This window comes from Cheilinus undulatus, linkage group 1, assembly GCF_018320785.1.
Source record: "Cheilinus undulatus linkage group 1, ASM1832078v1, whole genome shotgun sequence".
Taxonomy (NCBI): domain Eukaryota; kingdom Metazoa; phylum Chordata; class Actinopteri; order Labriformes; family Labridae; genus Cheilinus; species Cheilinus undulatus.
In genome coordinates this window covers 23,363,348-23,386,542 of record NC_054865.1, presented here as the reverse complement: position 1 = coordinate 23,386,542, position 23,195 = coordinate 23,363,348, and the positions used below count along the sequence as shown (strand labels likewise).

General features: G+C 37.5%; 2 protein-coding genes across 2 annotated transcripts; one reads left to right on the top strand and one right to left on the bottom strand.

The window, feature by feature from the left end:
• Positions 1-600: 600 nt before the first annotated feature.
• adpgk2 (ADP-dependent glucokinase 2) lies at positions 601-14,849 on the top strand. The gene is made up of 7 exons (XM_041793145.1): positions 601-812; positions 2,638-2,797; positions 8,028-8,218; positions 8,337-8,433; positions 9,914-10,050; positions 10,926-11,062; positions 12,024-14,849. Exons 1-7 carry the CDS (start codon positions 617-619, stop codon positions 12,573-12,575), a joined length of 1,470 nt encoding a protein of 489 aa, XP_041649079.1. The 5' UTR covers positions 601-616; the 3' UTR covers positions 12,576-14,849.
• Positions 14,850-17,146: 2,297 nt separating this feature from the next.
• efcab2 (EF-hand calcium binding domain 2) lies at positions 17,147-21,680 on the bottom strand. Its single transcript, XM_041777756.1, has 7 exons — positions 21,656-21,680; positions 21,399-21,483; positions 21,187-21,259; positions 19,488-19,564; positions 17,736-17,778; positions 17,518-17,584; positions 17,147-17,431 (listed from the first exon to the last, which is right to left on the bottom strand). Exons 1-7 carry the CDS (start codon positions 21,678-21,680, stop codon positions 17,316-17,318), a joined length of 486 nt encoding a protein of 161 aa, XP_041633690.1. The 3' UTR covers positions 17,147-17,315.
• Between the last annotated feature and the right edge of the window lie 1,515 nt (positions 21,681-23,195).

Sequence of the window (23,195 nt, the reverse complement as noted above, 5' to 3'; positions counted from 1 at the left end):
TATAATGTTGTATATATGTATAATGACAACGTTTCGTGGTTTTAACTATAACGTAAGCTTATACATCAAAAGGATTAATTAGTGCGAGTAACACGCAGTATTATTTTTTTTTAAATCATTTGTTGATTTAAGCGGTAATGTTATACATATATGTATATAATATACATGCATTATTTATGGCCAACATGTACTCGTAAAGGGAAACCAAATGATGGGTCGAAAAAAGGAAATGTTAAAATGTTTGGAAATGTTTAGGTATTTTTCTTATCCACTTCCGCTTTGCTGTCAGTAAAAACAAACCCTCCCCCAACAAAGTAAACCAAGTGGTTTGTTTTCAACGCAGCTTTCTAGCGGTGACTGGTGAAATCAAAGTCCCCACATGAATCCTTTTTTAATTAAAACCATAGATATAAGACGGTAAACAACGCTGAAATATTGATCAAGTGGTGTTAATTTTTAATCAGTCCCTTTTACCTGTACATTTTTTTAATATCGATGCATAAAATTATAACCGGGACACTCCGTGTTACACAACAAACACACCTCCCATCGCACCGCTCGTAACTGGTCTAACGGGCGGAAAGAGCTTGTTTCAGTGTGAGCTGGTCACTGAGCGATGGAGGGGGGAGGCAGGGTTTCGTGGGTTAAATATGGGCCTCTTGTGTCACTGTTGGTGGTTCTTTTAGCCCTGTGGTTCCGGTCACCCCAGAATGCCGTGCTGGACGACCGGCTGGACACCGTGCTGTCCTCCCTGCTCCGGGCTGAACGTAAAGTTGGGATGAACAACATCGCGAGACCGAGAGTGGCAGTCGGTGAGTGCAAGGGGTTGTGTGAGCATGCTAACGGTAGCTAGTCTAACATTTCTTAATGTGTTTATGGGATTTCTAAATTCAAATTTAACCGGGTGACAAAATTAATTCCGTGTCTAATGGTTTCAATTGACTTGGACCGTTCTGAGTATCTTAACGTTAAATAAAGTGATACCAGACCTGAAATTTTAACTTGATATTAAACCTTGTAAATGTTACCACAAATGACATACACCGAGTGTGATGTTTAACATTTGTCTTAATTTAAGTATGGCGTTAAAAATGGGAAAACAACAGGCGAACCTTTCTTCTGTGAACAGACATTAGCTTCTCATTTTTAATTATTTATTTTAATAATTGCACGAATTTCAGGGTGATTGTCTGCAAATGTATCTGAGCAGATCAGGTTAGTGCAGATGTGTATTGAAACCAGTCCTAACACACAGTGAGGTGTGGTATATGGGTGTAGTTTGAGAGGACTGATCATGGATGATCTGCACAGTAAACAGATATTAGTCTGGATCAGCATTTTGTCTCACCATCTGGAACAGTTTGTTCTAAGCATAGACCCTTCATTAACCAACAGGACCCCACAGAGACTCCTGATCCTCGTTGACCGTCTACCATTTTTCTGCAGTGTTAGGGAAGTAAAATGGACAGCATAGCCACCATTTCCCTTAGGCTGGATTTAAAACTGCTTCAAAAGAGGAAACTTGATAGTAATTTACAATAGAAATTCTCGCAGTAATTGCAATTTTAAATGGGCAGCCCTGGTTATAATTAGTCATTCATTGCAATTTATCAAAAATAGTATTTTAAAACAGTGTCAAAAGAATTGACTACCTTAATTTGTGGGAAATCAAACTGAGGTCAGATTCAACCCTCATTTTACTAAAAGAAATTATAGTACAAATACCTATTTAACATTAATGGGTGAAATAACCCACCTGAAGACATCATACTGCCTTGCACTTTTTTATCAGTGACCATGTTTATGTGACTGGCCTTTATCTTGACAGTGATGATCTTATCAAATCTTTAAGAAAAAAAAGAAAATCTTTGGACCTCGGTACAAACACACAGAAGAGATCATACCATCTGTTTTAACCTTTAACCGCTTCAACAACAGGCACAGCCACACAGTCAGTCCTGTTACTCAGAATTAGGTAAAGTGACATCACATCAACAGCCATACAGTATGAAATACAACTTGATCTGCTCCTTAAGTGTTAGGGTGCTTAAGGTGTTTTTCTTGAATTGAAACGTATTCAAATTCAGAAGATAGTAGAACACTAGATATGAGTGGTAAAAATCTCCTGCAAACACAGAGTCCTGAAGTTTAGATCTCAGGCATGGTTGAATATTCAAAACTAATTCAAATGTGAGCTTTTCCATCAAACCTTTCAGGTTTGCACAAAGACAGGGCGGCTGCTGAGTATGTTGGGCCTTGTTCATACTTGTTAGAAAATCTTGTAGCTGAAGGCCATGGAGTAATGAAGTTTGATCCTGCAGCTGAAAATGTGACGGATCATTTGACAAACCCCCGTGGAGGACAAGTGTCACTGCAGCTGCACATGTCCAGATTTCTCTACTCATTTTACTAAAGCTCACACCCTGGTATTACATTCCTCCATGCTTTGTTTGTACTAATACTGCAAGGTCTTATAAAAAAAATCTTTGGTACATCGTCTCTCTTTAGCTATCTTTTTATTCTCTTCCTTTATTTTGCTACAGGATCTGAATCCTACACTTGATTTAGTTTGTGTATTTAATCACATATTAATTTGTCCTTGTCTTTTGTTTTTTTTGCCTGCTTCTTCATCTACAGGTTTTGGAGGCTGTGTGGATTTGATTGTGGACGGTGTATCATTGCTTAATAAGATTGGCCTCCCTCCTACAGACCAGCCACTTCATCATAACTACATAGAAAATGCAGTGCAGTTGGCTGAGAGCTTCGCCTACTTCTTCGCACCAGGAGCTGCTGCAGAGTAAGTTTGGCTGCCTGTTTTGTGTGATTAAATTATTAATTGTGTTGAAGGTCAGAGAATTAATCCTAAATCCACAGTCTGGTTATTTAAATAGGACTAGGAAAAGGTAAATAGTTGAGCTTGTACAGTACATTTCTAGTCATCTGACAACTGTGCACTTTTAAGTTGCAGGTCACACTTGCCCATTCTCACCTGGGCACTCCACATTAACACAGTCACAGCAAAGGCTGTTTTTATATATATATATATATATGTATATATATTTATATATATACATATATATATATACAGTCAGTGGTACTAACCAGTCCAATTAATTCGCATTCTGTACACATTCACATGCCACTGATGCATCAATGTCTTGCCTAAGACCCAGAACCCCAGAGCTTCTGGTTAAAACTCTACCTACTCTGCCACAGTTGCCAGAGTTTAATACAAGTATTTGAATGCATAAGCCTTGTCTGTCAATGACTTCTTGGCTTAGCTGAATTTTTAAACATAAGGTGTGGTAGTGAAGTTGCATAATGAAGAAAAACATGAGGTAGATAGTTTATGGAGCACAGCTAAGGACAAGTTCAAAAGAGTTTCCTTGTTGGACCCTCAGGCTTCTGTACTCCTGACTTATTATCTCTCTCTCACATGCTCTTTAACAAACACATTCAAATGTTGCCATGGATGTGTGGAGCATTATTCTTAAGTTACCTACGGTCACATCTTTACAACCAGCTCTATGTTCTCTCTCTTGTCATTATTTTACACAAGTAAAGCCAGAGTTTATCAGTATTTGATGTTTATCATTTTTTTGCTCAAAAACAATCCTGAAGCATTATGCTGTTGAACTCATCTCCCCTCTCTCCTCTTCAAGTTGTCCACTGCTGTTTTTATCTAATCTGGCACCTGTAAGCTTTTGTTCATAGTCTGTAACAAACACCTAAAAGCAAAAAACCTTTATCACTGACAGAAAACTATGAAACCAAGTTTTTTTTGTTTTTGTTTTTTAGCTCAGAGTTATGATGTTTTTCTCTGTGCTCTTTCTTACTTGCCTTCATGCTGAGTTTGTGACTGTGAAGGATTGAAAAAGGCTAAATTCATATAGAAAACATTCCATCACTCGGTGACCCACTAGTAAAAAATGGTTAAGTGGTTTGTACAAGTAACAGAAGAGATGAAAGGGTTTGCCTGCCAAGTTGGGATCAGCTGTCATAGAATAAAATGTGTCTTTTGTGCTCTGTTTGCTTTGACTTCTTTTTCTGTGTGTTCTCTGTCAGTTAAAATGAGCCTCTGTTTTCTGTGTAACCAGATAATGATACACCTGCAGTGTCAGACAGCAATACTGAGTTGGAAACAGATGCATTAACAGGGTGTCTGCAGGATCTTAAAAAGTATTAAAGGTTGACAAATCATTATATTGAAAATAAAGTTTTGAAAAATGTATTTAAAAGTCTTAAATGTGAGACTATAAGGTCTAGAAATTGCAGCAAGAGATGCAGTACAAAACAACATAAATCATATTTTAACTGGGCAGATTGAAAACACCTTTATATTCTATATTAGCTTAGTACGCTGGTATGCAACAAAGGAGGGGGGTTGACTGGCTGCTCAGTGTGACTGAGGTGCCTCAATAGTAAACCAAAATTGGATACTCTCCTTGTAGTACCCTGGTGTGTTGGGAGGATTCACAGCCTATGAAAACTTATGGATATAAATTAAGATTGATAGAACTCAGCTATAGGGAGCTATAGCTAATCAGCTGCAACAATAAAGTGATCATTGACACATCAATGCTTAAAATTCTGAATTAAAGAATGTTAACTATCCTGAAATGGGCATTGATAAATAAGTTTTTACTGCAATACAAAATCTGTAAATTGATACTCAAAGACTGTGTTATTATGTTTGAGTCGCTAAGGTAAAAAATTCGACTTTCCATTGTCAGCACAGACCCGGTCTTTTTTTTCCTCAAAGTCTAATCTCAAAATGCACCAAGATGGCTTATTTGCATTAGAGCTGGGCAATTAAATGAAAATTAGATTAAATCGCAATATGGCCTGCTGCAATTTTCAAATCACAAAAGGTGCAATATTTCTTTGACCTGAAATTGTGTCACAATACCAGTTTTAAATGTTTTTGTTTTTTTTTTTCCAGCAGAAATGTTATACATGACATATCACACAATCGTTCATGTGCCTTTTAAGAATTATCTGCAAAAAATCTTCATTGTTGTACTTTTTTAATTAAATATAAGAACGACAAAAAACCTTCAATACAACAATTCATATCCAATTTGGTATACGAGTCAAAATCATCAGAATTTGACACTTCTAAAGAATTTTTCAGCCCTTTTATTTATTTAGGAATAAAAATTAAGTTAAGGAATAATTGCATTTTAAATCGCAATTGCAATATTAGGGGAAAAAAAATACAATTAGATTATTTTCCTAAATTGTTAAGCCCTAATTAGCATACAACAATAATAAATGCTGTAAGCATCTTTTTTATGCCTTCACAGTTTTAACCTTAGCCAGCTAAAACACATGTGGGTCTTAAAATGTATGAAGAGGGTCTTAAGAAGTATTAAATTTTATGTCAGATTTCCTGGACATACCCCGATTATGTGATGAGTCAGAAATCATTTCCATTTATTTAGCATGAACCAGTACCAGGGTAATCTCATAAAATTATATAAAACAACTGTTATTAAAAATATACTGATTTGATAAGTCTGCTCAGCTGAGAGATACTGTTTACAGGAAGCCTTTATGGCCAAAGCTATGGATTCTTTTATAAACTCCATCCATGCAAAACTGAATCTAAACTGTTCAGTTATTAAATACCCAGCATGCAGTACTGGTTTAAAACTGGATTTTTCATTAATCCTTCTATGCAACACCTTTACTGTTCAGTACTTTGTGCTTTTCTACATTTTTCTTTGTCAGCCTTTTTCTGTTGTATTCATTTTTCTTTTTTTACTGTGCTATATTGTGTATAAAAGCAACTGTGATGCCCAAGTTTCCCTCCTAAGGATTGATGACGTGGATAATCTCTGTTTCTGAATCTGAATACTACACTTGCTGTACTCGGAGTACATCAGACTCAGTTATAGAGGTGTGAGGTTTAAAATAAACTTCAACAAAAAGTAAGGAAATTTGTATTTGGTAGATTATGTATTTGTTGTAACAATGCTTCTTGGTAATAAATCTTATACTGTTGGAAAGCCTGTTTATTAACCTTTTCAATGGAGCCACATTTGTAAGGATCATGCATTTGTGGGATAAGCAGCAGAGCTGAGTATGTGGGTTACGCCCATGAAAAATGTGCCAAATCTTCTCTGCCAATGCCAAACAGCTTATTTTGCCGTTGCTATTGACTCTTGTTTTGAGCTTCTGGTACCCCCAGGTGCTGCCAATCAGGTGCCTGATTGGCAGCACCTGTGAGCATGGGCCCTGCTACAGTGGTCAGTAGATGTCTGCTTCGAGAATTGGCATGCCACGTTTGACTGATCTAGATAGGGCCCGTCGGTTGGGCAACTTCAAGTTGCGACGTTGTTTGGAGTGAGCCCTAGTACCATCTCCAAACTGAAGGCCAAGTTCCATATGGAGTGAAGTGGGCGTCCCAAGAAGATGACACCCCAAGAATACTGTTTTTTCACCCTGTCAGCAAGAACTCTATCCTCCAAGATGACAACGCTCACCCCCACAGAGTGGGGTTTATCAGAGAGTACCTCTAGAATTTGGGAGTGGAGAAGATGGAACGGCCTGCCAGCAGTCCTGACCTTAACCCCATTGAACACTTGTGGGATCAGCTTGGGTGTGCTGTTCATGCCAGAGTGACCAACACAACCACATTGGCTGACTTACGACAAATGCTGGTTGAAGAATGGGATGCCATCCCACAGCAGTGTGTGACCAGGCTGGTGACCAGCATGAGGAGGAGGAGCCAGGCTGTTGTGGCTGTGTATGGTTCTTCCACATGCTACTGAGGCTCCTATTTGTTACATGAATAAATTGTTAAATTGCCAATATGTCTTGTTTCTTCAAACTTCAATCATCCAATCCACCAAACACCAAACAAGAGTCAATGGCAGAATCAGCTGTTTGGTATTGGCAGAGAAGATTTGGCAAATTTTTCATGGGCACAACCCACATACTCAGCTCTGCTGCTCATCCCACAAATGCATGTTCCTTACAAATTCAGCACAATTGAAAAAGGTAATAAACAGACTTTCCAATGGTATAAAATTTATTGCCAAGAAGCATTGTTACAACAAAGAAATAATGTGCCAAACACAGATTTCTTTACTTTTTGTTTTATATTTGAAATATTCTGGCAACAAGGGGTGCAGCTACCTAAATCAGCTGAGTATAGCCAGGTATAATAGAGGAACTAAGACTTTCCAAAGGGAACCCAGGATTTTTGTTTGTATTCATTATCATTTTATTTTTGACATGTTTACTCCATTAGATTGACATTTGTGTAGGAGCACACTAGGTTTTTGTATTTTGAGAAAATTAAAGTTAGTTCATGTGTAGGCTTCCATTGTTGTGCAGTGCACTCTGGATAGTGTTGCATTTTCCTTCTTGACCTACTTTACAGAAACTTCCTTATTGGCCTCTTTACTAAAAATGCACTTTAGTTAAAGTTAAAAAGGTTAGAAGGACAGTAAGAATAAAGTACAACCATTTGACAACACTATTTAGAGTTGCATTGCACAACAATGGCCTTCTGAATCTATTTTTAAAATTTCTAAATTGTAGAAACCAAGAATGGTTTTTTGTTCAAATACATATAAGACATTAAAGGTAACCTAATGAAGACAACATGTCTTAACATCTTCTGTGCCTTTTAAGTGAAATGTATTCACTACTGTACATACCAACCCTCATATCTAAAACCACAGCTTTAATACATTTCTGTCTTTTTAACATTTGTGATCTTGCCCCGTCTTTTCATGGTGTTCCATCTAGCATCAGCTTTTACATGGAGCATTATATAATAAAACATGTCCATTTTAAAAGTAATCTGAGGCACACTGTTGCACATTGTTTTAGCTACATCAGTGTACATGGTTAACAGACAGGTCAAACTGGTCATACAGGATGGATTTATTTACTCAGCACTTTTAAAACACATTTTTCCCCCACATGATACAGTGAAGAGGTGATCAAGGGAATAATGTGGGTGCACCAGTTCCTGGTATTAAATTTAGCGTTGTTTCTTTCTTTCTTTGTAGGCGTTTCATGTTAAATGATACCCTCTTCAGCGAGCTGGTTGAAGCATCCCGTGACTTACCTGGAAACAGATGGTCTGTAGGCGGTAATGCCCCAGTAATGGCTGGTCGCATGGCAACAGAGGGATGTGACGTTTTGCTGGGGGGGAGTTTCAGCCCTGATTTTACTGATGTCCTGTCCCAGCACATTACAGGTACACACATGAGCACTGTTAAAATCCTTCTTCCTCTACTTTATGTGGCTATTTCCCAAACTCTGCCTCCTTCATTTTAATGCTATTGTGCCTCTCGTTCCTCGGTGTGTCCTTTCAGTGGCAGGTAACATTATAGAAGAGCCAGACATTCATCTGATCCTGGAGTATCCATCAGGGGCCCGCTGGGGGCCCCTTACCTCACGAAGAGCCAACAGGTCAGTGTTAGCTGAGCAAGTGATTGGCATGTTGTAGATTACGAGGGATCATATACACTTCTTTTTCCATCATACACATCAGGCAGGTTTTTAATAACCATTATGAGCAATACTCTGGGGACTTCTGATAGCCATCAAATCCAAATGAGACATTATTACTGAATATCTTTTTTCTCCTTTTCTTACACTGATGACATCTACTAGCATTAAAAAATGTGAAATAAGAGCCCATTCCCATGTTAAGACCCAGTCTCTTTTGCGAACACTTTTTTACAAATAAAGGCACGTCATAGTAACCTGGCACGCCAGATGGATGTGTTTCATACATCCATCTGTGTATCTCTCATAGACAGTGTTCGGGAAAGGGCAGAGCCTTTGGAAAAAAAAAATTTGGAGGGGGATTGGATGAACATTCTGTCTGTCACATCTTTACCAATCATAGCAATAAAACATGTGACATAGCAGCTATCAAGCTGCGCCCCTCCAGAAGGAGTAAACTCTATAGAACTGCATAACATGAACCATGGCAACTGTATACATGTCGGTACACGACTTTTTTCATTTTTGAAAAGAAAACAACTCACTGCTGTTCCTTTTTCTTCTTTTAACGAAGAAATGTTGCCAAGGTTTGATAAAATTGGCGCTTTAGCAGCATCCACGCTAATGTTTTCCACCATAATTGCACCTGCCTCTTATTGGTGCTTGCTTACGTTACGACTCTGCTGCCCCTTGTCGCTGATTGGTCCTGTCACTTTCTAACTGGGCCCAAACGGTTCAGATGGGAGCTTTGTAAGATGGGTTCGCCAGTGAGAAACACGGAAATGGGCATATCCATCTTCTTTGCAAGGTTAAGGCCATAGTGAGAGGCATTCAATTCATTTACAGTCAAAATATAACATGAATCCTAATTGTGTGCACAGTTAAATGTTCTTTCTTGTTGACAATGTTATAGTCTTTGCAATTTTTTTGTGCAAAATTTTGATTCAGAATAACAAAAGGTTTGTCTCGTTTTGGTGCCTGGTGCAAATGAAGTTGGAGTATTTTCATGGGTTCAGGAAAAACCTTAGTTGACACCTTATTTTTCCAATTAAATTTAAAATGTGTGTTTTAAAAGATAAGTCCAAATTCCGAAATACTTGACCTGTTGATCAAATTCAACATATATTTGTTTTTTGTAGGATTCAGTGTGATTTTTAGGCGAGTCAAGCTTGTTGCAATAGATTTAAATTATGTTGCCGGTGCAAGTGAGCTTGATTGTACAAAGGCACATGATTATATAAAATGTTACCATTAGCATACAGATAATACAGTTTTTATTATTTCAGTGACGTCATTCAAATACAATGAAAAAGCCCTGAGATACCCCTGTGTTAATTACCATAGAAGATGACTACATTAGTAATGACAAATGACTCTGTCCTGGTTGTTAAATAGTTTAACCAATGACAAGCCAGTCAGCTGATTGTGTTTCTACTCTTAGATACATCGTCCACAGTGATGACCATAATCCATACCTGGACTCCATGGAGGAGTTTGCTGGTAAATTAGAAGACTTCCAACCTGATCTGCTGGTGGTGGGGGGACTACAGATGATGGACAACTTTCCCTTCCATGCAGGTAAGAGGAAAATGCTGACAACCCTTTATTTATTATCTGTGAATGATAAGTAGTAGAATCTGCTTTTTTGTGTCTCTTAAAAAACAGGATGATGTTTAACATTTATACTTCATTTGTTTTTCACAGTCTTATGTGAGTTTAATATCATAAAAGATGAAAATGCACAGTAGGTTCATAGAATTATAGGCTTTTGCTGATTTGGATATTAAGTATTTTATTTATTTATTCGAACCCGGCAGAAAGGTCAAAATTCACATAAATTAAGAAAATGCACTTTCAGCAGACGATTTTGGTTCAATTTCCCCGCAAACACGATCAGTTATACCTGCTTGTCAGGAGAACCTGGTGTGCTTGTGATGGGTTCTTCTCTCTGATGGCTAACGATAATCAGCAGGAGTAAGAGGCGATGTAGGCAGGAGGATGGTGTTGGCCACCACCTTCATTTGACTTTCTATGATTCGTGTTTGAAGTGAATGTTCAAATTGAGTAATGTGTGGGAAACAAAATATTTTCTCTTTGGTGTCCCTGCCCTCTCTCTCTCCCACTGACCTGTGACTCCCACTGTGCTTTTAAGTCATTTTTTTCTATTGGTATCAATGTGTGGTAGTGGAGAACTATATTTCTTCAATGCCACATTTCAGAAACCTGAGACTAATTTTGTTTTTACCTCTTTCTATTAGTGTTTTTATAACTTCCCAAGCTGTGACTTTGTTGTCTAATTTTTATTTCTGGAGCAATATCACACACTACATCTGTTTTTTGTATGGCCTGAGAGTCTTCTTGCTGTGTCTTTGCCCATCTCTTTTCTTCTTCCCTGGCATGTAGCTGTATTTTGTTATAATTTTTTCTCTCTACTTTGGTTCCTCTCATTTTAGGTGAGCGTGATGCTCTCCTCTCCCGCCTGGCTGACCTCCTGTCCACCTCATCTCCAAAGCTTGGGGTCCATTTTGAGATGGCCAGTTTTGTTGAAGAGAGTATAATGGAAGACCTTCTTCATTACGTCATTCCTCGTGTATGTATGACTGAACAACAAATTATAAGCACAAGAAATCAGCGACAGGTTAAACACAGGGCTGACAAATCTAAATTCTTATTAAAAAAGAATTCTAGAGAGAAGTGAAATGTAAACATTCTCTGGCAGATTTAAGAAGACCATTCAAAACTAAATTTGAATGTTTAAACTTATTAAATAGATTTGCACACAAAAGTTTAAGTCTCCTGTACTTATGTGATACTAGGGTACATAATGTCTGGCATGTTTGCCAACTCAAGCTTGATAGCTCAATATGCCATGCATATAATTAGAGATATAAAAGTGGACGTCCCCTTCGCTCTGATAACTTTCACCTGCAAAGCCTGTATCCATAAGGTAGAGCATTATTTATATCATGGCTCTGCCTCAGTTGTCAGCTGTTTGGCCTTCTTTAAAACCACTCTGTCCCTGATGATCAGTGTGTCTCTGCTGACACCATAGCTGTGAGTGACAGCTGAACTCAGTCCTGACCAGTACTTGATATAAAGATAAACGGCTTCATCTTTTTCTGGGAGTTTTAATTGGCATTTAAAAGTCTAGACCCCAAATATGAGACAACCAAAATTTTTTCACAGTGTGTTTCAAAGCAAAACCCTGTCTTATATTTGGGCCAATACAGTAGTTAGCTAAAGGTTTTATCTTTCTGGTTCTTTTTATGAACATTAATGAATAATGTGGCAGTAGAATACATTTATGCCCACTTAAATAGCCTGGCACAGCTGACTTTCTATTGTGTAACTCCATAACTGTATATGGCTCCTGCTGTCACTACATTCACAAACGGTTTACTTTTTCAACATTTAAACACTGGCTGAGTAGATAATAATGATTGGATGTCACTCAGTGCAACAGCAGGGCTTTTCTTGTTTTTGTTTAAGATGCACAGTTCAGTTAAAGACAGGTCTTGACTATAATCACTCATTCTCACTCTTCCTTGCAGGCTGACTCTTTGGGGATGAATGAACAGGAGCTTCCAAATCTGCTCAGTCTCCTTAAAGGCTCCAACATCACGGTGTTGTCGGACCCAAACCCCCGTGTAGCTACTGTCCTTGACCAGATGCGGGAGGTCTACCGCATTTTAAACCAGCGCTACAAAGACAGTAGGGGAGAAACAAACAACGGTGAGGGTAAGCCACTGACAAGGCTTCATGTCCACACGCTGGCCTTTCAGGCCATGATTGTGACACGAGGCTCCCAGTGGAAGAACACCATGTCAGCCACCGCCAAAGCCTCTCTCACAGCAAACCGCCACGTCTGTGGCTCCAATGACATCGACCCAAGTAAGGCAAGGCTAATCATGGACGACTCCTTCTCAGTGAGCCGACAGGAGGGCAGCCAGCGGATCCCTCTACAGGAGAGCAGGCCTGTCAGCTGCTGGGATGAGGAAAACTACGAGATCTGTGTAGCTCCAGTGCTGGTGTGCACTGAGGTTTATCAGACTGCAGGTGGAGGGGACAACATCTCAGCTGCAGGTCTGGTGCTGCAGATCTAAAGAAGGACACTGAAAGGTCTGTCTGGTGTTTGCAAAATGTGACAGAAGACTTTATCTACCTGTAATGCAAAGTAGCCCTTTGAAATCAGGCTAATGCTCGTACCCTAACAGCTCAAGGTGAACCATCAGAGAATCCCATTTCATCCTCAGGAGTCAGGTGTGGGATTACAGTGGCTTTATGTCAAGTCAGACCTTTAGGTATTGAACATAAGGGCTCAGTTCTTGATATAATACTTTAAATTTACACAGCCTGTGCCTGAGTACAAAACTTTTATGTCCTTTTTAAAGGAAACACTGCCCTACTCTGTCTTGTTATGATTCATCACAGCCACTTACTGTATATTAATATGGACGATGTAACTCTGGGTCTTTCCATAGAACAAAAGTGAGGCCAGCCCTCCATTTTTGTTACATTTTCCCTTTTATTTACTCCTTATTGAGCCACATTGGTCAACAGAGATCGTCAATCTTTAAGATGCATCTGCTTTATTTTTTTTACCTTTGAATGCTAGCCTAAATAAAACTACTCAGAAATTATTAACACACATACATCAGCAGGATAACTGCTATCAAGTAAAACTCTGTTTGACAAAAATAAATTTTATGTGTATCTCATCTTTAAAGTTTGACCCATCTGTTAATTTGAAGGAGGCAAGGTCTATGACTGTACATTTCTACATTTTGGGCATCACTCTTAGGCAGCTGTTGCTCTATCCATCTTAATATACAGACTATGATTTCACCCAACATCTTTGCAAAGTCACTGTAACCTTTCATCTGACTCCTGTCCTACTACTCGTTTTCTCAAAGGCCTGTCAGGGGTTGTCCTTCAGCCAGAGAGAGATAATGAGGGATGGGATTTGCATCAAGTCATGAAAACACCAGGATGTTTTTAAAGGTCTACACAGGAAGGCCTGTGCTTGGTGTTATCAGGACATATATTTTTGTTTGTTTGTGACAAAGCTGCTGTATGATATTCTGAATTTATTTTAACCTGTGACTTTACTATGCAGCAAAGGAGATGTTTAATTACTGAAATTGCTGGATCTTCTCTTTGTTCATCAGGTGTTGTCACCACTAATCAGGACAGTGACAACCCTTGCCTTGCAGTAAAGGTAGAGAAGTTTAAAAGGTTAACTCTCCTGCCTCTGTCCTCTTTTGTCCCATTCTGAAAGGCAAACAACATTAAGGTAGTAAAGGTGATCACATCCATTCTTCCTGATATATGTGAAAAATGTTACGAATTGGTTGGTTGTGTTTAGATGGTCATTCCTCTGCATGTTGCAGTGAAATGATGTAACAACAATGTAAAGAGACCACTGTCGGTAGCTGGATATGATGTCAAAAATCTCTTCTCTACCTCTATTGTTGGTCATACTTTCCTTCTTTTCTTCTCCTTGTGTCTACTCACTGCTCTTTTTTAAGGACCAAATCACAGGTTTGGACAGTCAATGACAACACTGATGCAAACAAGTTGTTGTTTATTTCATTTTTAGTTGCAAAAGTTGCAACATGAAACTTGTAAATGTGAGTTGAAGTTATGGTGTTTCTCACCATGAAACCCCTTAACATATGGAGTAGTTGACCACACAGAAAATATCGTCTTTTATACTTTATCTTTCTTTCTTGGATGAAGAAACAGACATCTTTCAGTTTCAAACTGTTTTGTCAAAGCCACTACTTTCTGAATTTCTTTCTTATGAAGAGATAGAAATACTATACCTCTACATGGCTACCCACTATTTTCGGGGTTTAAATCACTTAAACATTAAATCTGATGATAGTGAAATAACTTTAACTCTAAAGATTTCTACATTCCATAATAAGCCCAACTTCAGTGATTTTATGCAGATAAAAGTTTGATGATAATGTATCAACATGCCATATTTTTCTGTTTTTTCTTTTCCCTTTAACAGTTATGTAAAACTGAATGTTAAATCCTTTTTCCCTGAGGAACATTTGTATTCATGTTACAATGCATCAACTCTCGAGTTAAGGGAAACTGAAGAACTTAAGGGTGAAGACATCCCTTCAGTTCTTTTCTCTGTATATTGAAACTGTACTAATTTAAAGGTGTGGTTGAATTATGTTGAAGGTAAATGAGCCTTACTCTGTTTTGATTTTTGTTTTTTAGTGAAAAGGGAATGTTTAATAGAGAATTTTTCCATAACTGTATGCTGAGCTCCTATTTCCTGATGCCTTTGTCTTACACAGAGATTGAAAACAAAATCTTACGGGTCATTGTTTTACTGTGAAATGAAAAACTTAAGCATGCATTTGTGTTTGCTCTCATATCATTTACATATCTCAGCTTGGTAAGTCATATCATCCATGTTTCAAAGCCCTCTTTAACTGTTTCATGCATGTTGATTGATGCAGAACTAAGAAAGATAAAATGCTAATGAAGCAGTCACTGCTTTTCTTATTTACCCGTGTTCATATTTTGGTCATGTATTGTTTTTTTTTTTCCATGTCCATCATGGCTACGTTTCTAGAGTTACATTTTTGCACAAGTTAAACATTTTTTACTGCAGGTGACTAAAACCAAGATTTCATTTAGACTTTTATGACTTTTTAATGGATGACTCATGATGAAAAATGTATTATCCCTTTAATCCTGCCAACATCTGACACCTCACAGTTATTTCTGTCTATAGTTCTTTATAAAGGGAATGCTCCTTTTTTTTCTAGACTCAGTCTTTTGACAGATGACAAAATCACTAGCCCCCCTATGAAAATTCCACTTTTTAAAAAGTATTTCCCAAATGCTATTAAATAGAGCAAGGGTTTCTTTAACACGGCTTAAATTACTTTCCTTTGCACGCAGAAACATAATTAACTTGCCAAAATAAAACAAAACCAGGGTCATAATTGTTAGCCCTCTTCAGAACTCTACTTTTTGTCGAAACATAGCTCAAACTTCTGTTGTGCTATGATGAGCTCTAAGTTAGTGATGCTCAAAGCTAGTAAAGTCAAGTTAAAACTGATGGTTATTTTTAAATTCATACACCCAATAAAAACTCCAGTGAGGGTTTGAGCTGTCACTGAGAAAGCATCATGGCAAAAACAAAAGAAATCGGTTTAGACTTGAGTAAAAAGAATTGTTGATGCTCACAAAGCAGGAGAAGGATATACAAAGTTATCACAGCATTTCCAAGTGTCAAGAACTGGAGTGAGAAGGATTATCAAGAAATTCAATGAGAGTCACACAGTCCAGAACAAGCCTGGCAGAGGTAGGAAGTGAAAGATTTCAAAGACTCTGGAAAGAAAACTAGTGAGGGATGTGTTTAAAGATCCCAGAACAACTACCATGATGCCAGTGAATGACTTAACCTAGTCAGGAATTGTAGTCTCAAAGAGGACCATCACTAGGGCCTGAAAAGATTACAGACCAAAAAAAAACTGAGAGATTGGCCAAAGAAGAATGGGCTGGGATTCCTCAGGAGACGTGTCTAAGACTGGTTAAAACTACAGCAAACGACTGCAGGCTGCTATCCAGCAAAAAGGAGACACAACTGACTATTAGCATCAGGGTGGCTAATAATTTAGACCCTGGTAGTTGATGATTTTTGCAAATTAATGTTTCTGTGTGCAAAAGTAAAATAAACATCCAAAATAGAACTAGGATGTTTGGAAAAGCTGTGTTTAAAAATCCTTGCTCTGTGTGACAGCACTTTGGAAATAATTTTAAAAGATTAAATTTCATAAGAAGGCTCAAATGTCTTCCTCATCTATATGATCATGTCTTTTGTACAGGTGAGGAAGGGTCTTGACTACTGCAAATACATCAAGACCTTATTTTAAACTGCTGTACCTCATCTGTACCGTGTTGTATTGCAAAGAGTGCCAGTCCCCTTAAGAACCCCTCTTAAATGTTTAAATAAGGAAGAAGCCCAGAGAGAAGCATGGATACACTTGTTTCATGTTTTTTGGGAATTACACAAAAATGATCTGATTGAGGAAATTATTAGGCAGGTAGAGTGCGAGTATTAAGAAAGGGGTCATAAATGTAACCTGCAGACCACCTCTCATTAGCCAAAACATTTGAATGAACATTTCCCTTACGAATCACAACTATACCATTCAAGTTATTTTCTACCCAACTGCTGCAGAGCTCATAAGAAGACTGTGCTATTTTTAGACCCACTGCTGTCTCAGCTTCTATTTTAGTTTCAGGCAGTGGTTGGAGCAGCAGCAGGCTGCCTTTCTTTAAGTCCAACATTATATCTGTCTCATGTACTCAGGCATATTTTAGTAACTTCAGACTGTCTTACACTGTTTTTTTTTTTTTTTTGAGGAGAAAGAGACTCCCTCCACACAATAAATCACAACGTTTAAATTATAGATACTTAAAAAGAATACAACCAAAAGGTGATGTCTGACTTCAGATTGCATCACTCAAAAAAAGGTTCAGCTGTACATGTACTAAATGTGTAAACATGTTGGAACATATCTGCTGCTTCAAATATGGAAAATAGAGAAGATAGATAACATGGAAGCAAAAATCTGTTGTATATTGTATTCAATCATTTATACATTGTGATCATACATTGATGCATTTTGTCAGGATTTAAGGATTTAGACTGAGTTAAAAAACTTTGGGAATAAAATATCTGAAATGTGCTTTAGTCCCAGACCGAGCTGCTGACCTTAAACCCTAAAATCCAAAGCAAACACCGGCTTCGTGTTTGAAATATTTCTCAGGATGCTGGCACACAGATAAACACAAGAAAACATTTTCTAATCTGTATCAAAGGTCAGCTGATCGATTAAGTCTTTGTAATTGATGATGTTCTTCTCGGGGTCTGCAAAAGCAAACAGCATTTCATCCATCTCGTTCTGATTGAAGACCTCGCCTGATTTAAAGGAAGCCCCAGCTGTGGTTAAAAACCATTTAACACAAAACTGTTCTTAATTCTGTTTCTCAAAAAGTAACCTTTACCTTCCTGTGTCAGGTACTTTGTCAGCTCCTCGGCATCCAGGTATCCCTTCTTTTGTTTGTCCAGTACCTGGAAACAGAGACTAAAATATGACAGACTCACCTCATTTTTAATTCAGATAATTTAGAAGGTGTAGTCGCAGATTTATCTATCTGGCTAATGTGTATACAGCTTCTAAACAAAAACACTGCAGAGAATGTGGGAAGGCAGCTGCTCTCACCTCAAAGGCCTGAAGCACAAGGTCCTTAGGGATGGGAGGGAACCTTACAAAACACACAAACACAAGACGCAAAGGCTATTAATGCTCTTTCCATCAGTGACCTATTTTTTATGTCAATGTATAATATTCTCTTCTAATCACAATATTTGGTCTAATGGTAAGTGAAGCTGATAAGCCAACACTAAGAGGAACTACTAATTAACGCTACATATCATTTTTACAGCCTGTTTGGTAGGTTTAAACCAGGGGTGTCCAAACTTTTTCCACTGAGGGCCAAACAAAGAAATGTATAAGGATGCTGGGGCCACTTTAATATCCACATGGCGAGGTATATCAAAGTTTGTAAAACTTATATAATATAGGTTAGGATATGCTTAGTGATCGAGTATGCCTAAATGGCTACTTCAGTCAGGGCCACTTTGTCAAGAAACATCCATGATTTGATTGAAATATTTATTTATTAGCAGTTATTAATGAGAACTTGTTTATGCTTGGCTGTTCTGGGATCCCCCTGCCCTTCCATAAGCCTACATGGAAAGCATTAAGCAGGATCAGCACATGATAAGGACAGCCTAAGGCAGGGAGAGAAGCAGCAAAAACTCCAGAGCAGAGCAGACATCAATCACAACTGTATGATACTGATAAAGTCATAAGCAGAATGAAAAGAGGAGCTGGGGAGGAGGAGGGTTGCCTGAGCAGTTGCAGAGAGAGCAGCAGAGCATGACCAGGCAAGAGCAGTTTAGATAAGGCAGCATTGGAGAATAGTCTGGCTGAGACTCAATCTACTACTGGGGACAACAGTAGAGAATTGCCTAGCTCTACTGTTGTCCCCAGTAGTAGATTGAGTCTCAGCCAGACTATTCTCCACTGCTGTCCCCAGTGGTTGAATGAGTTTCCCAACTATAGTTAGCTCGCACTGTCCTGCTCTACTTCTGGGATTTCTTTGCCCAGCTCTTTGGGAATGATCCAGCACTTGGTACTTGGTAAATAGTTGTTGTGAAGCCTAATGAATGGCGATTAGTGATCCCACTTTTTCCTTGATTCATTGTTGATGTCTAAAAACTCCTTGATGCTGCCCATCAAGGAGTTGGGAGAAAACATACTGCTATTATTGTTATTTTTTTTTTGTTGTATGTTACCATGTACAGTGTTGTCTCAATTGAGTAACAAAAAAAAAAAAAACATCAATAAATTCTTCTTGTTAAGATGTTTGTTTACAGAATTAGCATGGTAGCAACGCCTTGTGCTGAAACTATGAAGTACAATACAGTCAAGCACAAGCTTCATGTTCAAACGTGGGCCATATTTTATTTTATTTCTAGACTTTGCTGTGAGCCAATCAAAATTGGACCACGAGCCACGTTTGGACCCCTGACCACAGTTTGGACACCCCTGATTTAAACGCAGAAAAGAACATGTAAGATTTATAAAAACTATCACTGAGAGATTAATGATGAAATAACAGTGCATGCCAACACCTGTTCTGTACCCTGCAGAAAACCTCACATTCATCAAACTAAAAGCAATGTGACAAACTTTGCCCAGTGACAGTTCGTTTAAGTTCCACCTCAGTAACATCTAGTTGAAATAAGTGTTGTAAACCTTCACTTCAGCAGGAGCACCTATTTGCATCATGACATAGTCTAATCTAAACCCCCAAATTTGCATTTCCAGTCATTCAACTAAACATTTAAAATAGCAGGAGAGGCATAGGACAAAGTGCTAAAACTTTAGATGACAGCAATGTCTTACTTGTTCTCCATTAGAACTTTGGTCATGGCAGGAAGGAACCTTTCCAAGTGAACAAATCCTGATTGTTCGTCTTCAACCTGGTTAGAAATGACAAACCTTCTGAGTTTCTTTTTATATTTAAACAAGTGAAAAGCCGTGCATAATTATAAGATGTCAGGAATTAGCTACAATAATATATGTAATAATGTAAATAACATCCTCCTTTCTTGATTTTATTGTCAGGTAAAGTCCAATAATGCCAGTTTAATGCTCCACTAGCACCACAGGAAAGGTGGTATTTGGAAAATGAAATAAGGTGGAACATACTGTACGTCAAATCTTCATGTATAGAACCAGACCAATATGGGATTTTTGTGACCATTATGGATTCAAAATGTTTTACGGAAAAAGGAAACGATTATCAGTATTGCACCCATAATACAGATTTTTTGAATAGTTAAAATTAAATATCCACCTTGACAGCCTTCTTTTCTATACAAACACCATTAGTTAAGAATACATCAAATTATCTCACGTTGTCAACCTAATTCAGTGCTGAGCACTGTCTGTTTAAGTTAACTACATGCTGTTCAGTGCTGAGAGTTGATAAAATCTCTAAACTACTCAATTTTTGTCCTTATTTAACAGTAGGGTGATCTCTGGTATACTGGAACAGGTCAATAGAGACGTTTTTAAAAAAGCAGCATGTTATTTATTGCCCTGAAAGCACATGTCGACACAATTAATGCTAAGACCTTCCTTGGGATTTTTTTTGTGATACTACATGAGTAGGCTTGGCCAGCATCAAATATTAAATTGACCCCAAAAAGTAAGAGGTATGAGAAATCATATAAACCTTAGTTTAATTTTGATATAAGCGGGTTCATTTTTAATGCATAATTTGGGGAAAATAAAACTTATTTACAACCATTTGTAGGATGTGATAGTGTTCAAGAATAATATATTGACTGACACATTGATTTGAAAGTGGTTAGGCTATATTTTTAAAAGAATAGAATGTTTTCTTGGTGTCCCAGCTGACCAAAAATGGTTTGGTAAATTGGGATGGCATGTTTCAGGTAACTTGGAACAGTATTAAAATGTTAATTAAATAATGTGCAACACTAGTGTTTTCAAATAACCTGGCTCAAAAAAGAAAATAACATCCATATGAGAACAAAACAACAGAAATATAGACAAAAGCTTAGTTTGAAGCACATATAATTCATTTTTTAATGATTTATGAACACACCTAAAACACAAAAAGTAAGGAAGTTTGTGTTTAATAGATTATTATTCTTTTTGTTTGGCATTGGCAGAGAAGATTTGGCACATTTTTCATGGCCACAACCCACAAACTCAGCTCTGCTGCTCATCCCACAAATACATGTTCCTTACAAATGTGGCACCATTTAAAAGGGGAATAAACAGGCTTTCCAAAGGTTTCCAAATATGATCTATTGCCATGAAGCATTGTTATAACAAAGAAATAATCTACAAAACACAAATGTCCTTACTTTTTGTGCTAGGTTTATATTATTGTAGCATTTAAGATTACAATCATAGTTGACAGATATGTGCGCTTGAATCTTGAACATACATGTCTATTTAAATCCATAGCAATAATTACAAAAAGGAGGGAAAGGCTTGGTTAATATGAAATGAATTGATTGTTTTACTTTTAAAGAGATTAAAAAATTAATTTGAACACAGTTCCTACCTCAGCTATAAAGTTGTTGATGTCTGCCTGAGAGGGGAAGCAACCCAGAGAGTAGATGATGGTGCCAATCTCCCTTAAAAAACAACAATCGGAAATTAGTGTTGAATAACACCTGAATACTAATTTAGGAATGAATGTTTACATGACTGCTATCCGGTTTGTCTACCATTACAGCCACTATCATCTCCTCTTTCTGTAGAGTTAGAGCTCACCTGACATCCACTGTGTTGTTTAACTGGTAGTCGAACGATTCAAAAGCTGATTTAATCTTTTTGTGGATGTCTGACAAAACAACGTCTAAAAAAGAGAGAAAGTGGTGAGTTTAGTAACTACGCTCTAATTTCAGGGTCTGTCAACCATTGAGCCATAAATGTAACAACGAATGAAAGTTTACTGGACATTTTAAAAGCCAGCTACTCCTTATTTTGATTTAAGATGATGAGAAATCACGAAAATGGCTCTTACAAACCTGCATTTTGCTTGTCCACCGCCATGTTTGCTAAACTCCTAAATCGTTGCATAGCAACCAACAGGGACGGTTAAAAGGAGCTGGCCGGGCGGCAAAGTTGTCTCTTTGTAGCGGTCTGAAAATGACTTCATGACATAGCTGTAACAATTATAAATACCGTTGCAAAAATAACATAAATGATTAATTGTATAATACAATTAAAATATCTAATTTCATTGTGTGTGATAGGAATAGTCCACATCATCTGTTTCTACCGTCGAATCTGTTTGTATAAATAAAAACAGCAAAAAGAAAAAAGAAAAAAAACAGGTAGTTTCTGCACTTGTGAGGACATTGTTACATTTTGACTTTCATACAACATAGAAATAAATTCTGCATTAGAATTTTAGAGATAGGCTACTTATGTGCAGAATTTCCATTAAAAATATTTGCTTAGAATTGCTGGAGATTTCACTTTGAAGTTTTTGAAGTCCTTAAAAACCTGTGAGAATATGTTTGTATATTTGAAGAGTTTTATTTGTTTTTTGTTTGTTTGTTTTTTGTTTTATACAGAGGGGCAGTGTGCTTTAAAAAATTTCAGAACTTTCATGGGAATTTGAGGAAATCCTTTGTAAATGACAAAATGCTTCACTTCTTATAGTATATGCACTAAGTAATCTACTTACCATTCTAATAACTACCCATTTATCATGGTCAAATACTGTAAGTAATTCACTGAAATTCAAATGCTGCAAGGCTCTCTGTGGTAAAATGCCTAACCTCATATGAATATTTGCAGTAATTAATCTAGTGTACTAACCATACCAATTACTCATTTCATCTATTTACTGTACTCAGATGCTGCAAGTTATTCGCTTATTCACTGTAACTCAGTGTTTAAACACTTTTTTTTTCATTTTTTAAATTTCTTTTTTGGATTTAAAGACCCTGTAAAGTGAAATCCAAAGTTTTTGTCTTAATACTAGATATGTTGAAATTTGGTTGCTGTAAACGTGAAAACACTGAGATCTACATGTGACTTAATTCTGGAATTAGACTGTCAGAAAGTTTTTCACCTCCTTCCTGACCTGGTTTCATGTGGGCGGGGCAAATATGTGGGCTCATGATGTCATGAGCCCACAGTAAGGAATAACCCTGCCCCTTTAACACTACAACATAAAATCACAGAGCAGTTCATCTCAGTACAGTCTGTTGTTAGCTGATGTCACTACCTTTATTGAAAGTTAACAGTCAAATGCTGTTTTTTGTTCATTGTGAGGTAAATTTGCCAAATCTATCAGCCACAGTGGTCTATGGATCATTTAAAGCATCACATCAGAGATCTGAGCCAGAAAACGAACTTTGTCTCTTCTCTGGCACAGAAACAGGCAGGTGCATTCTGATAAGACCAACATGCAAATCGCAACATTTTTTTTATCTGAGAGGATCATATTTCGCCCACGCCATCCTGGAGCAGATATTACTGCCTCATTTTTCATGATTTTGAAGCTTAATTTCATAAACTTAGAGATGTTTTTGACCAAAATTTGATTAAGGGGTT